Genomic DNA, 19,784 nt, shown 5'->3' on the forward strand with positions numbered 1-19,784 from the left:
TGCCTAACAGTCTGAATAGATGTAGATGCTACGGTCCTTGTAGCACCTATGCACATTCTCCTCCACACATGCCCTGATTGCGGTAATGTCAGCTTGGAATACAGCGGCCAGTTTTCCTAGAGAGATGATGTCCTCCAGTCTTGGCTGAACCCCGTACACCCCTGCCCCAACGCCTTGGTCTGTTTTCGACCCATCAGTGAACCAAACACTGTCCTCTGTCGACGTCGAACTGTTTTTTCCCACTGCTCCCTGCTCCCAATTATTATATTGTAAGGCTTGTCGAAGCAGTTGGAAGTTATTATATAGTCGGCAGGCATTTCCCCAGCCATTCTTATATTTACCCCACTCACTATGTTAATGTGTGATTCTCGATATTTGAATGAGACCCAGTTTTAGCCATTTTTAAATCTGTGTGCTCTAGCTGCTAACTCCATCTTGACCCAAAGGTGTAGTGGAGGCACGTCCAGCATGGCTTCCATTCCAGCGATTGTTGTGCTGCTAATTCCGCCTGTTATGGCTGAGCAGGCCAATCTCTGCACCTTATCAAGCTCCTTAGCTGGAACCCGCTGTTCTAACTTCTTCCACCACACTACAGCCCCGTAGGAAATCCTAGGTGTGACCACTGTGGTGTATATCCAGTGCATACCTCTGGGGCTTAGGCCCCAGTTTTTGCCATAAGCCCTTCTAGTACTCACTAGAGTACTTTTTGCCTTGGAGCAGATACTCTTAGTGTGAGGAGTCTATGTTAGCTTCTCACCCCTAGGTATTTCACTATCCCCTTCACAGGTAGAGTTTCATCGAAGACCTTTAGAATCCAACTTGAGTGTTGAATGTGTCTCTTCATAAATGGCACTACAACAGCTTCTTAAGATTAAACCTCGGATCCTGTTTGATGCACCAATTTTGCACAATATCCAAACTTCCTTGGGCCATATTTCTAACTGTGTCAGTAAATTTTCCAAGTATTACTATGACAAACTCATCCTTGGGAGAAGCATTGTCTGGAATTTAATTCCTCAATGAGTTCGTTCACCACTAGATTCCACAATATAGGGGACAAAACTCCTCCTTGTGGGCAGCCTCTAGTGGTGTACGGTGAACGTTATGTTGATGGGTTCGTCTTTCAAGAAGATAATACACGACCACATGACACTCACTTCGTGAGCACATTGTTGTAGATGGCTGGAATGAACCAAATGGAGCGGCCTACGGTATTTGCTGACGTGAACCCGATTAAGCATGCTTCAGGCCAGCTGAAACTTGCAGCGCATCAGTGTGGAAATCCTTCTCACACTTTGGATGACTCACAGAGGGTCGCCGTCGAAGACTGGAATGGCGTGCACAGCCACGAGTCGACCAGCTTGTGGACAGCGTGCCGACCAGGACCCTAGCTTGTTACAGCGCACAGAGTGGACCAAAACGATATTGAAACTTGCCTAACAGCGTACAGTAATTTCACAGATGTGTAAAAATTTATACTTTCAAACAGACTGCCCTTATTCTGCATATTGTTGTGTTTTCGTTTAATATTAAAGTTTTTTCTTCTCAATTTCATAAAATTAGCTGTTACATTTCATTTTTACTTCCAGACTAAACCCAGAAACGATCGTAGGTATCCAAGGGGTACAAAAAATTTTTTCGAGCAGTTTAGAATAGCTGTCTGAAACCTCGACTCTCAGAATTTTGAGAGCGAGGTTCTCTGTGATGTACAGCCCCTGTTTAACGCGTGTAGTCCTTACATAATACAGACACCATCATATCATTTCACTCATTCGAAACAGAACAAGAACTTACTTTATCTACTGTACTCATTCTAAAGCTTTCATTAACAATGGAGACGGAAGTGTCATCATTCAATAAAAAGAAACTGAGCATGATCACCAGTACAGTCGATGAGAACAACAGTGTATATAATATACGTACATTGTCATAAAATTCCAAAATTCGTCTTGAAATACCCAGTACCTACGTAGATACCTGACACAAAGTATTATCTTTCTTAATGCAGGGTGTATTGCATCTGCTTTCAGACCTGACACCGCTGCTCAGCGTGGCCATAGCAGTCTCCACAGTGGCTGTGGTGTCCGTGTGTGTGACGTACACGCTCAGCCTGAGGCACGTGCTCACCAGGACTGCCCCGCAGTTACGAAGCCACACTGCCTGGGTACTCACCATCCACCCGGTCAGTCATCCTCTCTTCTTGTCTACCACAGCTCTGATCATGCATTCCCAAAATAGAATCAGATAACCTATCGAAGACTGGAAAAACTGTTACAAATAAGCTTGTTAAAGAAGGCATTATGATAGATTATTGGAATGTGGTACACCAGTAGAAGTTCTTCAAAACCAATAGAGAGAGAGAGAAGGAAAGGGAAAGAGAGGAAAAGAATGGGACTGAGAGTAAGGGTGGAGGAGACAGAGAGTGGGGAAGGGGAGAGAGGGAGGCAGGAGGGGAGGAATAGAGAGAGAAAGATGGAAGAGAGATAGAGGAAGGGGGACAGGGATAAATAGGAGGACAGGGAAAAGGAGAGGGAGTGATGCAGGTGGAGGTGAAGGAGGAGATGGAGGTGTGGAAGTATGGTAGCGTGGAGTTGTGGAGGTGTGGAACTGTGGAGGTGGAAGTGTGGAAGTAGACGTATGGAGGTAGCTGTAAAGAAATAAACATGTAGATTTAGAAGTATAGAGAGAGAGAGAGAGAGAGAGAGTGACTTGGTGAGAGATGTGAAGGGAAAGAAGAGGAAGAGAGAGTGGAGAAATAATAGTGAGTTGCGAAGAGAAGGAATATAGGAAGTGACAGATATAGGGAGAAAAGAGGTAGAGGCAAAGGCGGAAGGTTGGCAAAGTGCTGCAAGTGAAATTGAAAGTATTTAAGAAGGCAAGTGAAGGAGAAAGAGAAGGTGGAAGAGAGGTGAGGCTCGAAGAGAGGTAAAGGGGAGGTAATGGTAAAGGTGGAAGAGAGGTGAAAGTGAGTGATGAGGATAAAGGTAAGAGAAAGGTGAGAGAGAATGTGAAAAGATTAATATTGAAGAGAGGTGAGAGTGAATGCAGAAGAGATGTGAAGGTAATGGTAGAAGAGAGCTGAGACATGGTGGAAGGGCTTTGACGATGAAGATGGAAGAGAGAAAGGTGAAGGAGAACGCAGTTTGGAGGTAAGGGTGAAGGTAGAAGAGAGGTGAAGGTGAAGGTGAAAATTGAGGATGAGTGTGGAAGAAAATAAGGGTAGAAGAGAGGAGAGGTTGAAGAAGAAATTTAGGTGAAGGGATGAGAGATGAGAGTGGAGATAGAAGAGAGGAGACAAAGGTGAAGGTAGAACAAAACTGAGTGTGAAGCTGAATGTGAGGTGAAGGTAAAGGGAGATAAGAGTTAATGAAGAATCAAGGTGAGGGAAAAGAGGTGAGAATAAAGATCAAAGAAAAGAACATGTGGGGGAGAAGGAATCGTAAATACCAGTGTATCTTTTGAGGAGTAGAAAAAAAGAAAGAAGAAAACAAAATAAAACGACACAACCTGAAAATGTAAGACAGGAAGCAAAGCAAATAAAGAAAAATTGAAAGATGGAAGATAAAATAAAAAAGTAAAGAGAGTTTGTGTAAATTGAAGGTGGATGGGGGAGAAAGGAAAGGAAGGAACTATTAATGTCAGCTACATTGGGACTTTATATGAGTAAAAATGTGTGCTGGATTGGGATTCGAGCCCAGGATCTCCTACTTACTAACAAGGGAACCTCCCCATCGCACCCCCCTCAGATTTAGTTATAAGTTGGCACAGTAGGTAGGCCTTGAAAAACTGAACACAAATCAACCGAGAAAACAGGAAGAAGTTGTACTGATCTATGAAAAAAATAAGGAAAATATACAAACTCAGTAGTCCATGCGTAAGATAGGCAACATCAAGGAGAGTGGGAGCTCAGGAGCGCCGTGGTCCCGTGGTTAGCGTGAGCAGCTGCGGAATGAGAGGTCCTTGGTTCAAGTCTTCCCTCGAGTGAAAAGTTTAATTTTTAGACAATTATTATCTGTCCGTCCGATGCGAGGTAACTGCGCTGTAATATGGGGACGCTGCACCTAAACAAACATCGAAACACACGACGTCAGTCGACTACAGCGCACGGAGGAGAGACTATTCCTGCTAACGAGGCTCCCTGGCTGGCAGTTGACTGTTCGCTCCTTTGGACGAGAGTGCATTAAATACGTGAGATGTATTCCGTGGGCAATATGAATCCAGCAAATATAGCTCGCGACTTCAATAACAATCGCACGGTTTTGCGGTGCGGTCGCAAAACACAGACGCTAAACTTATTACAGTGAGCAGAGACTTCAATGAACGAACGGACAGGTCATAACTTTGCGAAAATAAAAAAGTAAACTTTTCACTCGAGGGAAGACTTGAACCAAGGACCTCTCGTTCCGCAGCTGCTCAGGCTAACCACGGGACCACGGCGCTCCTCAGCTTACATGCTCCTTGTTGTTGCCTATCTTGCACATGGACTACTCAGTTTGTATATTTTGTTTATTTTTTTCATAGTTCCACACGACTTCTTCCTGTTTTCTCGATTGATCTGTGTTCAGTTTTTCAAGATCTATCCACTGTGCCAACTTATAACTAAATCTGAGGGGGGTGCGATGGGGAGGTTCCCTTGTAAGCAATTGTGTTAACCACTGCACAATCTGGACAAAGCGTTTAATGCAAATGCACAGACTAACTTGGTACACTCCCCAGCTGACCCACATTCCCCCGTAGCACCATCTGTCCACAGTGGCTGTGCATGTCCTTCATGCTCACTAATCACAGAGTCCCACTGGAGGTCGATGCGCTTGCAGATAGGTGGTGGTAGGTGGGTGTTTGAATCGGCTGGGGAGCATGCCTAGATAGTCCGAACATTTGCAATAAATACTGTGTCCAGATAGTGCAGTGATTAATACAGTTGCCTAGTAAACAGAAGTTCCTGCATTTGGGCCCAGCACACATTTTCATTAATCGCCCCTGATTCTGTGTAAAGTTCCAACGGAGCTGACATCAATAGTTCCTTGCCTTTACTTTCTTTCCTCACCTCTTCACCGTCAATTTACATAGGTATCACAGCTGCAGATTCCAAGTGGTATCTGTTCTTCCAGGTACATTCTTATAAAGAGAGTTTTTTGTCCTGCTGGATAGTTTATACAGCACTCATGGGTCTGAAGAGCAAGTTAAACGGATAACTGATGGAAACATAATGGGTTCTCCCATACATAAATATTGTACAGAACAATGGTTTCATCCTGTTTGTAAGTGTTGTCAGGACTGTGTAATCACCACACCACATACTGACAATTTATGCATGTTTTGATGATGTACCATTAATTTCTCTATGTCAGACTGTTGTCCAACTCAGCTGCCTAGGCTACAGGAATATGTGTTGGCAGGTAGCTGCAGTGCTGGCCTACCTGTCAGTGATGATCCCACGCGCATCCTTCCTGGTCGACGTTGGTCTCCAGGACCTGTACGCCACATGCCTGTATCAGATGTTCTGCCTGCTGGTCGCCTACTGCGAGCAGGAGGGCTCCAGAGATCAGCTGCATGGGGCAATGATCCAGCTCAACACGGGGCCCCTCTGCTGCCTACCGGGATGTCACTGGCTCTGCAGACCTGTGCCACTAACCCGGTATGTCTCGTTCATTTGATACACTGGGAAAGGCGACCATTCAAAGATCATGCCTCAGATAAGCACATGGGACACAAAATTGGTGACAGTGAGAAGACATCTCACTAATACTGTGTAACACCACCTCTAGCCTTCAAACAGATTCAGTTCATCAACGAAGGGAGACCACAATCTTCAGGTAACCTGTATCAAGCTGAAGCTACTAATCGATGATTAGACTCCTCAGAGCTACCAAATCACAAAACTGTTGCCTAATATGTTCCAGCTGCTGTTCAAAATAATAGCTGACATTTTGTATGGGAGTATGGTTGGGTGAATTAGGTGACCAATTGAGGAGCCATGATGTTCGTCACACCAAAAATGTATACCCCCAGCTCTATGAGGACAGTTGTTGCCATCTTGAGATTCTTCACAGTACACTCATCATGAAGATGCAGAAAAAAGGCAACACTTCGTATATCACATTTTCATACCCATCTTGACCTAGGCCCTCCACACTCTGCAGGTTAAACCGCTCATCTAGCTGACAGTGCACTCGGCACTTTACATCGTTTGAATAAATGCATCCAGTCAGTTGCTGTGTACGTTCTGTGATGTTTGACCCCTTGGAAAATGCCACTAAGCCTCTCCAAAACACTGAAACTCTCCAAGTCGTGACCATGCTCGATGGCACCAGTCCATTCTTCCTGGTCACACCACTATTCCAGATAGAGCTGTGTACATCATTGTGTTAATGGCAGCCTCCCCAGTCTGGCAGCTGGCTAGTCTCCAACCAATAGTGTGGGATGGAACGTAATGTCGTTGGGTGTCCATTACTTGTTCTGGTATAGCAGGAGCAGATGTGAAAGGGATACAGTGTGCTTGGTACACATTACTGCGATCCTTCCTTGAGGTGGTCAGATGAGGTCAGCCAGAACCTTGGCGAGTATACCTGCCCGCACATTCCCATACGCAATGGCCACATCCGAATGCCCCAACCAGCAGGCTACATAGAGACCAACAATGAGGCCCCTTTCAAACTCTTCAGCTGCTGGTAAATCTGTCTCCACTAGCATATCGAATCTCCATAACTTTCACAGTGTTTATTCAACATCTGGCATTGTTCACGCCCCTTATATAACGTACCAGGCCTGGTAACAACACTAATGCACTCTGGTGGCCGTTCTTCCTGTAACAGAAAATCAACTCTAATCGTTTACATGCTCGCCGATACCGTGTAAGCGAACGAAGTCACATTGATATCCGACCGTATCTGCTGAGTGCTTCGCTATTTTTGCCATCGGTTTAGGCTTGCCCTGTTTTCAGTCCTGCAGGTGTCACACTTAGCACGATAATCTGTTACTGATTGCTTATATTTAATAAATGAAGTTAATGTAAATTAGGTATTCAAGCTGGATATCATAACAACTCCATCAACATATAAATTACATTCCTGGAAGTGTGTGCCTAAAAAAATTGAGCACTAACTATATGAATAATAGAATGAAGAGGAAAGAGCAGAGAAAGTGTTAACCTAAATGATCTCTCTCTGTTTCAGGAAGACACTCTTGAAGCTACGGATCCTGGTGCTACAGCTGCCCATAGCGATGTGGATCCTGTACACAGTCTGCTATGTTCTGTGGGCGGAGGATGAGGTACTTAGCGTTTTGTTTTACTTAAGTTTTTCTTCCATAGAAACGGTGTAGCGAGGTCCTGGTGCGTTAGATGCGTAATAATTAATGATGACCCGAAACTAGTTATGAAATTATACACAAAAAGCAGAAATGCATAGTCACATTAGAAAAGAGCGAGCAAGTACAAACAAAGAAAGTTTACAACACCATACTGGAGTCACACTTCCAACGAACTTAATCCGATTGTTTCGAGAAAATAGAGTGCAAATTGGCTTCATGACAGAGAACAATGTAACATCATGTCTTCTACACAATATAGACATTAACCAAACATATATCACGTCAGATGTGTCTGAAGTATATAGCGAATGTGATAAATTGTATGTTGGGCTAACGGGGAGAAAATTCAAAACGAGATATAGAGAACATATTAATGTTAGTGAAGCCAATGCCTCAGGATTCACTACTCATTTAAAAGAATACAAGCATTCTGCTGACGACAGTAACAAAAGCGTCATCATTTTTCATAAAGCAGAGAAAGGTAGATTATTAAATATTCTAGAAGAAACTGAAATATACATCATATGACAAAACAACTGGACAACAATTTAACGAACAAGAATAAGATGTACGTACTAAATTTCAACAGTGTTTTAATCGAATAATTTTTGTTTCTAGTCTATGTAGCACATGTAAAATTGTCCAGTATAACGCGATACGTTGCATTATTTCGCAATTTTACACCATTTTTATATTCTATCTTCATATACGAATTGTCAAAAAACAGCACATCGCAACATTGCAGTTATTTCGGTTATTCAATCTACTGAAAACCAAAAATATAACTATGATAAAAACATATATATAGCTGAAATTCTTCACATGGTGACGCAAAGGAATGACAAAGAAAACGTCTCGTTTTTCATTTGGATTTCCTTTCACTCAGGCATATATGCTGTAGAATGAAGGGCAGATCAGCTTGCAAAGCCAACAGTTACAGCAGATATTTTATAGTGTGGGTAAACGGTATGCATCGATGGAAGCGTCTCTTCCGCGTAAACCTTGGTTCCCAGACAAAAAGTTTTCAAGGAAATTAATAACTAGTGCAATTCGGATGCAGTTAAGTCATCGATATTTTCTAGCCCATCTTCAAAAATAGGTATCTCGAATTTCCCTTATTGTGACTGTGACAGTTGTCCAAAATACAGTATGCATGCGTAGGTGGTTACAGAAGACTTAAAGTAACGCACGGCCCGCTGACTTGTGGTTTTCCAAGTATCCTTCACGGCAACCCCATATTTATATATATAAGACAATGTTTAAATTTGTGACATCAGTTTAAATTACACTAGAGGTTAAATCAATCATACTTAGACGCTCAGGAAAGGAATATTAAAAAACATATTAGTTCGTTATTTTACCAAGTTTCAGAAATGTAATATGAGTGGGCTGTATGGTACTACTTACCAAACACCAAGGAAAAAAATTTAAAAAAATATAAATATCACCTTAAAAATAACAAAAGACAGGTAATGTATACTCATCGGCATGTCGCTTCCAACTTTACACTATATAACAGTTATGTCAAACGTTATCAAGAATTGCCACCGCCTATTATTTGACAGCAGTAACATGTGTGACAACTTGTGTACTATGTTGTACGATAGAGTTCAGATTCTGGTGTATTAAATGGCATGCATGTGATTGCTATACAGGTACACAATGTAAAAAGACTAATATTACTGTTACTATATGTACAGTTATCATTTTGTAGAAAAATTTACATAGAGTTGTTTGTTCCTCTACATCAGATGCCACTGGTGATGGAATATAAACCTGGAAACCTTGCCCGCATCTCGTGGTCGTGCGATAGCGTTCTCGCTTCCCACGCCCGGGTTCCCGGGTTCGATTCCCGGCGGGGTCAGGGATTTTCTCTGCCTCGTGATGGCTGGGTGTTGTGTGCTGTCCTTAGGTTAGTTAGGTTTAAGTAGTTCTAAGTTCTAGGGGACTGATGACCATAGATTTAAGTCCCATAGTGCTCGGAGCCATTTGAGCCTGGAAACCTTAGCAAATAAAACATTTCTAGTGCAAATCACAAATAAAACTTTTCTAGTGCTGCTCGTGCTGTATAGAAAATGTCCTTAATAAACATTTGAAAGCTGCAGAGCACCATAAAGAAAAACACTTGCTAATGTTCTGCAAAATTATATTTATTTGATCAGGAACCGGCTTTCGACTTCTCAGGTCATATTCAGGTGACATTGAGGTGACAACTGAATGTCAGAAACACAGATATTATTTGTACAGAAAATATGAAAATAAGAGAGTGTTTACACAGGAAAACATTACAAAATTACATTTGCTAAAAAAGGGGCAAATAAAGCTTTTATGTGGAGATACATTGATCAAATCATGAGAAATAAGGCGAATTTACAGATTGAATCCAGTAACGAAAAATTAATTTAACAAAGGGATGGATAGAAACAGAGGTTGGCGTTCTGTGCTACGAGTTTGTTGATTTCCAGTGTTTTCTGTAGTGTCATCAATCTCCTTTTCTTGACAGAATATAGAATTTCCCATTCTACATCATAAAAATGATTTGCTGCTGAAAGATGATCAGCAAAGGTCGAATTCTTCTTCCTTAACCGCTAGGGTCTCTGATGTTCATGTAGTCTAATTGCCACAGCTCTGCCTAGCTGGCCAACATACACTTTAACACAAGGCTTGCAAGTGATTTTATATACAATACTCTATGTGAAGGGCTGCAATTTGTCTTTACTATTGATCAAAAATTTTGATAGGTTATCGGTATAATAAAGTGCAGGTCTGTACTTTATACCTTTTTTTCAAGATTGTCTGAAATGTTCCCAATATATGAAATTTTGAAACAGGCTTTGTAACTACAGAGGGCTGTTGATGTAATTTTATCCATTTTCTATTTTCGTAGAATATTATCAATCAGTGCAGAGCTATAGCCATTGCCAGAAGCGATTTATTTGATGGTTTGTAGTTATGTTTCAAAGGCTTGTTTGGATAATGAAACAGATATGAGACAATGTAGCATTGAATGGAAGACTGCATGTTTGTGACTGTGTGGATGCTGGAAGCCCGCAGGAATTACTATATCAGTAGCTATCTTTTTTCTGTAAGCGCTGAATATGTATTTTCTTATACTAATATCTATATTAAGGCCAAAGATATTCGTACAACAGCCTCCCAGCTCCATTGTAAACCGAATTTTCTTATGTTGCAAGTTTAAATGCTGTAGTGATGTATCAAATCGTAGCAGTACCGGTCCACAAACAAAGCACATCATCGACATATATGAACCAGTGCATAATTTCCCAATTTACTGGCACTTTCAGTAGGAAAATTGTTCAAAACTGCTCATGAGAATTTAAGATAGTATAGGACTAACAGGTAAACCCACAGCTAGGACATCACACTGATTATAATATTTGATTTGAAACTAGCAGCAATTCTGTTTTGCACACATTTGAGTACCATCAATTATGTCATGTAATTCTGCATGTTTAACTTTGGATTTGTGTAAAAGATATGTTAATGTGTTTATAGAGTCATCAGTAGCAACATCTGTAGACAAACTAATGACATGGAACGATACTGGTTTAGAACTGGCTGGGGTTTTGTCAAGGAGAGGCATAGGTTTAGAACTGGTTTTCTTTTTAATCTCTTTCCCTAGTAGGTAACATAAAATAGAGAAAAATGACACTACTGGGCGTATTGGAACACTATCGTCATGTAATTTGGATATGCCATATAATCCAGCATACGATTGTTGGATTCAGATATAATAGTTTTACATGATTTGATGGTGATTTTTCTTTGATCATTGAAAGCTACAATCGGATCTTTTTGTAGATACTAGTAGTCTGAACTATCAAGGAACTGGTTCACTTTTGTAATCACACTTTTGTCATTTTTTCCCGTTTTCCGTAGCTCCTTAGTTGCTTCAAAATTCATGGAGGTATGTTCCTTGTTCGCAACTAAATGAAAGGCAGTTTATTTTTTGCCATATGATCTTCACTTCCTTGATTTATGAAGCATCTTCAGTGGTTTGTAATGCATGTTTGTTTTTATACATATAATAAATGCATTGTGTAGTGGTTACAAACATGTTACTACGTTAGATTATCTCATGATTTTCTCTTGTTTTTCATATTAGAAACAACTTTTGTAGCACAAGTTTCGGGAGGTTAAATTATCGTTTAGGGGTTACGATTTCCAATGTTGCTAGTCCGCGTGTGCGGTCATGGAGATGTATTCATTTGGTATCCATATTCCAGCTGATCGATTTCTGGCGTTTTTCCTCCACTTTTATTACAGCGCATCACTTGCACTTTTCATGTGAGTATTTACAGTGTTGTCAGCTGTCGCTGTGTGTTTATCTCTTGTCTTTTGTTTGTGTAGCATGTGTGGTTTGATATTTCTCATTTGTTATGTGTGTGTGTTAGTGTGTGTATGTATTTTGTTGTGCGTGAATATGTCATTCTTTGTGAGATTGCTTTTTTTTTTTTTTACTGTGTGGATGTGTTACTCCTTATTTGAGTGAAATATTGTGTGTGTGTGGAATAAATAATTGATGAATCTTCCTCTTCCCATCACACGCACATGAATATCCACTAACATAAAGAAAGTACACTACTGGCAAATTAAAATTACTACACCACGAAGATGACGTGCTGCAGACACGAAATTTAACCGACAGGAAGAAGATGCAGTGATATGCAAATGATTAGCTTTTCAGAGCATTCACACAAGGTTGGCACCGGTGGCGACTCCTACAACGTGCTGACATGAGGAACGTTTCCTAACGATTTCTCATACACAAACAGCAGGTGACCGGCGTTGCCTTGTGAAACTTTGTCGTGATGCCTCGTATAAGGAGGAGAAATGCGATTGTGGTTTATCGTATCGCGACATTGCTGCTCGCGTTGGTCGAGATCCAATGACTGTTAGCAGAATATGGAATCGGTGGGTTCAGGAGGGTAATATGGAACGCCGTGCTGAATCCCGCCGGCCTCGTATCACTAGCAGTCGAGATGACAGGCATCTTATCCGCATGGCTGTAATGGAACGTGCAGCCACGTCTCGATCCATAAGTCAACAGATGGGGACGTTTGCAAGACAACAACCATCTGCACGAACAGTTCGACGACGTTTGCAGCAGCATGGACTATCAGCTCGGAGACCGTGGCTGCGGTTACCCTTGACGCTGCATCACAGACAGGAGCGCCTGCGATGCTGTACTGAAGGACGAACCTGGATGCACGAATAGCAAAACGTCATTTTTTCGGATGAATCCAGGTTCTGTTTACAGCATCATGATGGTCGCATCTGTGTTTGGAGACATCGCGGTGAACGCACATTTCGTCATCGCCATGCTGGCGTATCAACCTGCGTGGTGACATGGGGTGCCATTGGTTACACGTCTCGGTCACCTCTTGTTCGCATTGACGGCACTTTGAACAGTGGACGTTACATTTCAGATGCGTTACGACCCGTGGCTCTACCCTTCATTAGATCCCTGCGAAACCCTACATTTCAGCAGGATAATGCACGACCGCATGTTGCAGGTCCTGTACGGGCCTTTCGGGATACAGAAAATGTTCTGCTGCTGCCCTGGCCAGCACATTCTCCAGATCTCTCATCAATTGAAAACGTCTGGTCAATGGTGGCCGACCAACTGGCTCGTCACAATGCGTCAGTCACTACTCTTGATGAACTGTGGTATCGTGTTGAAGCTGCATGGGCAGCTGTACCTGTGCACACCATCCAAGCTCTGTTTGACTCAATGCCCACGCGTATCAAGGCCGTTATTATGGCCAGAGGTGGTTGTTCTGGGTACTAATTTCTCAGGATCTATGCACCCAAATTGCGTGAAAATGTAATCACATGTCAGTTCTAGGGTAATATATTCGTCCAATGAATACCCGTTTATCATCTGCATTTCTGCTTGGTGTAGCAATTTTAATGTTCAGTAGTGTATTTTGCAACCTGTGGTCTAGACCGCACTGGACTCTTAACCGTTACTCATGCTAACCAATAGTGTTTGAACTGCTGTTTTGTACAAATGACTTTAATACAATAAACCACATCCATACCTATTTTCATTTATTTCTCTCCAGTATTTCCCCACATCATTAGAGTAAATGTTACCCACCTTTTAATTTTGTACACCAGTGTACTTACATACTGCACCTACCATACAAGATATTCACAGCCCATGGGACCGAGCGAGGTGGCGCAGTGGCTAGCACACTGGACTCGCATTCGGGAGGACGACGGTTCATTCCCGCATCCGGCCATCCTGATTTAGGTTTTCCGTGATTTCCCTAAATCGCTCCAGGCAAATGGCGGGATGGTTGCTTTGAAAGGGCACGGCCGACTTCCTTCCCTGTCCTTCCCTAAACCGATGAGACCGATGACCTTGCAGTTTGGTCTCTTCCCCCAAAACAACCTAACCCAACACAACTCTGCCCACAGTCGACACGGGAAACTTATTTTCCAACTCCCTCTCGTTCCTCTACCTTGTCGAATTTTCTCATCATGGTCATTTTGCGAGAGGACGTAACATGTCGTCGGACTCTTCCCAGAAAATATTCTGTCTAAATTTCAGGAGTAAACCTCTCTGTGATGCTCTCTTGTAGCTTCTGCCACTAGAGTTTATTGAGCATCTCTGTAATACTTTCGCGTCGAGTAAACTACCCCATTACGAAATGCGCCGCTCTCTATTGGATTTTCTTTACTTCTCTCGTAAGTCTCACCTCGTACGGATCCCAGATTGATGAAACTACTCAAGAATAGGCTCCTCGTAAGCCACTTCATTCGTGGATAGCTTTTATAGCCTGCAGACAGTCTCTCGGAGCTTCCAACATTGTGTACTGCATATTCTAGAGGCTAATGCCTTGTCCATGCAACTACTTTCTTCTGTCATCGGCTGTTTGTTTCATTTCTGTGTAACTGTCACATCCTATCCTCTTCTCGATGTCTTCCAAATGCTTCATCCTAGAACGTCTTCTCCTTTCCCAGCACTTCAAGAACGTTAATGATGAAAGTATTGTACATGATGACATATCCAACAAATTTTCTCTCATCTTTTCCATTTCCTTTTATAATCGTTAACTTTCCTTAAGATTTCCAGACTGTTTTTGTTTTTTTTTCAGGTATTGTTCAAATGCCGGGATGGTTCCTTTTAAAGGGCGCGGCCGACTTCCTTCCCTGTCCTTCCCTAATCCGATGAGAATGATGACCTCGCTGTCTGGTGTCCTCCCCCAAACAATCCATCCGACAGCCCACGGTGCACGGTGTGTTGCAGAGGCTGCTGGACAGGGTGTGGCCGTACATGGAGCCCGTGCAGGTGGCGTCTGTGCTGGTGGCGGGCTGGGGCACGCAGATGGTGGTGCAGCTGCTGGCGCGCCTCCAGCTGCCTGGCGGAGGCAACGCCTCGCACAAGTTCCTCGCGCTCGAGCTCACCATGCTGGCGGCTGAGCTGCAGGGTGCGGCAGCGGACAGCATCGCGGCGCTGTTCCCCTGCTCTGGGGCCTTCTCGCCCTCCTTCTGGAGCCGCAGTCAGTACCCACTAACGCCTTCTCTTTCTTCTGGGAGGGGGAGGCCATGGAGGGGGACCTTCCAGTTATCGCGACTGGTTCAAATGGTTGAAATGGCTCTGGGCACTATGGGACTTAGCATCTCAGGTCATCAGTCCCCTAGAACTTAGAACTACTTAAACCTAACTAACCCTAAGGACATCACTCACATCCATGCCCGAGGCAGGATTCGAACCTGCGCGCATAGGACCGCTCGGCCACACTGGCCAGCTATCGCGACTGTAAAAAAGCGCATGGGGTTCCCTGTACACATGGTTGAGCATTTGAATTGTACTTGAAATATCTGGAAAACTATAAATCCAAAAAAGGTCATAACTCACTGAGACTGTACCTCCAAGTATCGTTTCGAACCTCATTTTGTTGACATACGAGGGTCACTCCAAAAGAATGCACGCTATTTTTTTAAAATCCATCTTTTTTTCTACATATTTGAATGTTTTACAGTGTGTAGATACATCCTTTAGGAACAATATTTTCATTTCTCCACATAATTTCCATCCCTCTCAACTGCCTTACGACATCTCGGAATCAGCGGCTGTATATCCGCACGGCAAAATTCTGGACCAACCTGTTGGAGCCATTGTTTGGCAGCTTGCACAAGGGAGGCGTCATCTTCAAACCTTCTTCCACGAAGAGAGTCTTTCAGTTTCACAAAGATACGATAGTCAATCCCAAAGAAAGCAGGTGTTGACAGATGTGAAAATTACCGAATTATCAGTTTAATAAGTCACAGTTGCAAAATACTAACGCGAATTCTTTACAGACCAATGGAAAAACTGGTAGAAGCTGACCTCGGGGAAGATCAGTTTGGATTCCGTAGAAATACTGGAACACGTGAGGCAATACTGACCCTACGACCTATCTTAGAAGAAAGATTAAGGAAAGGCAAACCAACGTTTCTAGCATTTGTAGACTAGGAGAAAGCTTTTGACAATGTTGACTGGAATACTCTTTCAAATTCTGAAGGTGACAGGGGTAAAATACAGGGAGCGAAAGGCTATCTACAATTTGCACAGAAAGCAGATGACAGTTATAAGAGTCGAGGGGCATGAAAGGGAAGCAGTGGCTGGGAAGGGAGTGAGACAGAGTTGTAGCCTCTCCCCGATGTTATTCAATCTGTACATTGAGAAAGCAATAAAGGAAACAAAAGAAAAGTTCGGAGTAGGTATTAAAATCCATGGAGAAGAAACAAAAACTTTGAGGTTCGCCGATGACACTGTAATTCTGTCAGAGACAGGAAAGGACTTGGAAGAGCATTTGAACGGAATGGACAGTGTCTTGAAAGGAGGATACAAGATGAACATCAACAAAAGCAAAACGAGGATAATTGAATGTAGTCGAATTAAGTCGGGTGATGCTGAGGGAATTAGATTAGGAAATGAGACACTTAAAGTAGTAAAGGAGTTTTGCTATTTGGGGAGCAAAATAACTGATGGCAGTCGAAGTAGAGAGGATAAAAAATGTAGACTGGCAATGGCAAGGAAAGCGTTTCTGAAGAAGAGAAATTTGTTAACATCGAGTATAGATTTAAGTGTCAGGAAATCGCTTCTGAAAGTATTTGTATGGAATGTAGCCATGTATGAAAGTGAAACATGTACGATAAATAGTTTAGTCAAGAATAGAATAGAAGCATTCGAAATGCGGTGCTACAGAAGAATGCTGAAGATTAGATGGGTAGATCACATAACTAATGAGGAGGTATTGAATAGGATTGGGGAGAAGAGAAGTTTGTGACACAACGTGACTAGAAGAAGGGATTGGTTGGTAGGACATGTTCTGAGACATCGAGGGATCACCAATTTAGTATTGGAGGGCAGCGTGGAGGGTAAAAATCGAAGAGGGAGACCAAGAGATGAATACACTAAACAGATTCAGAAGGATGTAGACTGCAGTAGGTACTGGGAGATGAAGAAGCTTGCACAGGATAGAGTAGTATGAAGAGCTGCATCAAACCAGTCTCTCGACTGAAGTCCACAACAACAACAACAACAGTACAGCAACTCGATGTGGCATTGACTCAAATAGCGTTGGAAGTCACCTGCAGAAACAGAGCCACGCTGCCTCTAAAGCCGTCCATAACTGCAACAGTGCTGCCAGTGCAGGATTTTGTGCAGAAACTGACTTCTCGATTGTCCTGTAAATGTTCATTAGGATTCACGTTGGGTGGCCAAATCATTCACCTGTATCATCCAGGATGTTCTTCAAAAGTGGTTCAAATCGATCTGAGCACTATGGGACTTAACTGCTGAGGTCGTCAGACCCCTAGAACTTAGAACTACTTAAACCTAACTAACCTAAGGACATCACACACATCCATGCCCAATGGAGGATTCGAACCTACGACCGTAGCAGCAGCGCGGTTCCGGCCTGAAGTGCCTAGAACCGTTCTGCCACAGCGGCCGGCTCTCCAAGTAGCCAGTCAGTAGTCAGTTATCGGTTGAATTTGGCCATGTAAACACAGCCCCCATCATTATGTACCCACCACCAGCTTACACAGAGCATTCTTAACAACTGGAGTCCACGGCTCCGTAGAGTTTCTGTCCTCTCGAACCCCACCATCAGCTCTTACCAGATGAAATAGGGACTCATCTGACCAGGCCACGGTTTTCCAGTTGTCTACGATCCAACCAATATGGTCACGAGCCCAGGAAAGACGCAGTAGAGAAAAAGCTGCTACAAAAAAAGGCACTCAGTTCGGTCGTCTGCTGCCACAGCCCATTAACCTCAAATTCATCCGCACTGTCCTAATGGATACGATCGTCGTACGTCCCTCATTGCTGCAGGTACGTCACGCATTGTTGCTTGTATGTGAGCACTGACAACTCTACACAAATGCCGTTGCTCTCAGTCATTAATTAAAGGCTATCGCCACTGCATTGTCTGTGGAAAGAGGTAATGCCCGAAATTTGGTATTTTCGGCATACCCCAGGCAATGTGGATCGCAAAATACTGAATTCCCTAATGGAATGTCCCATGCTTCTCCAATTACCATTCCGCACTGAAAGTCTGTTAATTCCGTTAAATCACATCAGAAACCTTTTCATATGAATCTCCAGAGTATATATGACGGCTCCGCTAATGCACTGCATTTTTGTATTCTCGTGTACGTCATACTGCCTCAGTGTGCACTACTTTACAACTGCTAAGGAACATACAGTGAAGGCTTTCACGCCCGAATGTTTCAGGTGCCGAGAATTCTTCCGGGCTGTACGAGGTGCATTCAAGTTCTAAGGCCTCCGATCTTTTTTTCTAATTAACTACTCACCCGAAATCGATGAAACCGGCGTTACTTCTCGACGTAATCGCCCTGCAGACGTACACATTTTTCACAACGCTGACGCCATGATTCCATGGCAGCGGCGAAGGCTTCTTTATGAATCTGTTTTGACCACTGGAAATCGTTGAGGCAATAGCAGCACGGCTGGTGAATGTGCGGCCACGGAGAGTGTCTTTCATTGTTGGAAAAAGCCAAAAGTCACTAGGAGCCATGTCAGGTGAGTAGGGAGCATGAGGAATCACTTCAAAGTTGTTATCACGAAGAAACTGTTGCGTAACGTTAGCTCGATGAGCGGGTGCGTTGTCTTGGTGAAACAGCACACGCGCAGCCCTTCCCGGGCGTTTTTGTTGCAGTACAGGAAGGAATTTGTACTTCAAAACATTTTCGTAGGATGCACCTGTTACCGTAGTGCCCTTTGGAACGCAATGGCTAAGGATTACGCCCTCGCTGTCCCAGAACATGGACACCATCATTTTTTCACCACTGGCGGTTACCCGAAATTTTTTTGGTGGCGGTGAAACTGTGTGCTTCCATTGAGCTGACTGGCGCTTTGTTTCTGGATTGAAAAATGGCATCCATTGTCACAACCGACGCAAAGAAAGTCCCATTCATGCTGTCGTTGTGCATCAACATTGTTTGGCAACATGCCACACGGGCAGCCGTGTGGTTGTCCGTCAGCATTCGTGGCACCCACCTGGATGACACTTTTCGCATTTTCAGGTCGTCATGCAGGATTGTGTGCACAGAACCCACAGAAATGCCAACTCTGGAGGCGATCTGTTCAACAGTCCTCCGGCGATCCCCCAAAACAATTCTCTCCACTTTCTCGATCGTGTCGTCAGACCGGCTTGTGCGAGCCCGAGGTTGTTACTGTTTGTTGTCACACGATGTTCTGCCTTCATTAAACTGTCGCACCCACGAACGCACTTTCGACACATCCATAACTCCATCACCACATGTCTCCTTCAACTGTCGATGAATTTCAATTGGTTTCACACCATGTAAATTCAGAAAACGAATGATTGCACGCTATGCAAATAAGGAAAACGTCACCATTTTAAGAATTTAAAACAGTTCTCATTCTCGCCGCTGGCGGTAAAATTCCATCCGCCGTACGGTGCTGTCGTCTCTGGGATGTATTGACAATGTACGCAGCCTCATTTTAAAAGAATGCGCATGTTTCTCTTTCCAGTCCGGAGAAAAAAAATCGGAGGCCTTAGAACTTGAATGCACCTCGTATGACCGTGAGCGATGGAACTCTTCTACCCCTGACATTTCGTCCAAAGCTACGTTGGACATCTTCGGAGGTGCTCCTGGTTGTGCTGAGTCTTATCGGCAACCAGGAGCACCTCCGAAGATGTCCAACGTAGCTTTGGACGAAACGTCAGGGATAGAAGAGTTCCATGGCCCACGGTCATATTTCACCTCATGGGAAAGCAGAATAACAGAGACAAATAACGTTCATGTCAGACTCCCAGCATAAAGGTCATTATCGGACTCTCGGGCACTAATGCACATTTTCCAACTGTTATTCATGCTGGTTACTACATTGTTGAGGAGCCCTTAAGGGATACTGTCCCAGTCATCTCTCAAAGCGGTTTTCAGTTCTTGCACGCTTGGTGCAG

General features: G+C 43.3%; 1 protein-coding gene across 1 annotated transcript in view; it reads left to right on the forward strand.

The window, feature by feature from the left end:
* Positions 1–19,784, forward strand: part of LOC124717309 (organic solute transporter subunit alpha-like) — an 83,636-nt gene that overhangs the window by 53,077 nt on the left and 10,775 nt on the right. Inside the window, exons 3-6 of the mRNA XM_047244135.1 lie at positions 2,031–2,182; positions 5,400–5,638; positions 7,176–7,272; positions 14,591–14,843. Coding sequence (XP_047100091.1) covers positions 2,031–2,182; positions 5,400–5,638; positions 7,176–7,272; positions 14,591–14,843 — 741 coding nt within the window. The remainder of the gene's footprint in view (positions 1–2,030; positions 2,183–5,399; positions 5,639–7,175; positions 7,273–14,590; positions 14,844–19,784) is intronic.

Source organism: Schistocerca piceifrons, chromosome 9 (genome assembly GCF_021461385.2).
Source record: "Schistocerca piceifrons isolate TAMUIC-IGC-003096 chromosome 9, iqSchPice1.1, whole genome shotgun sequence".
NCBI lineage: Eukaryota > Metazoa > Arthropoda > Insecta > Orthoptera > Acrididae > Schistocerca > Schistocerca piceifrons.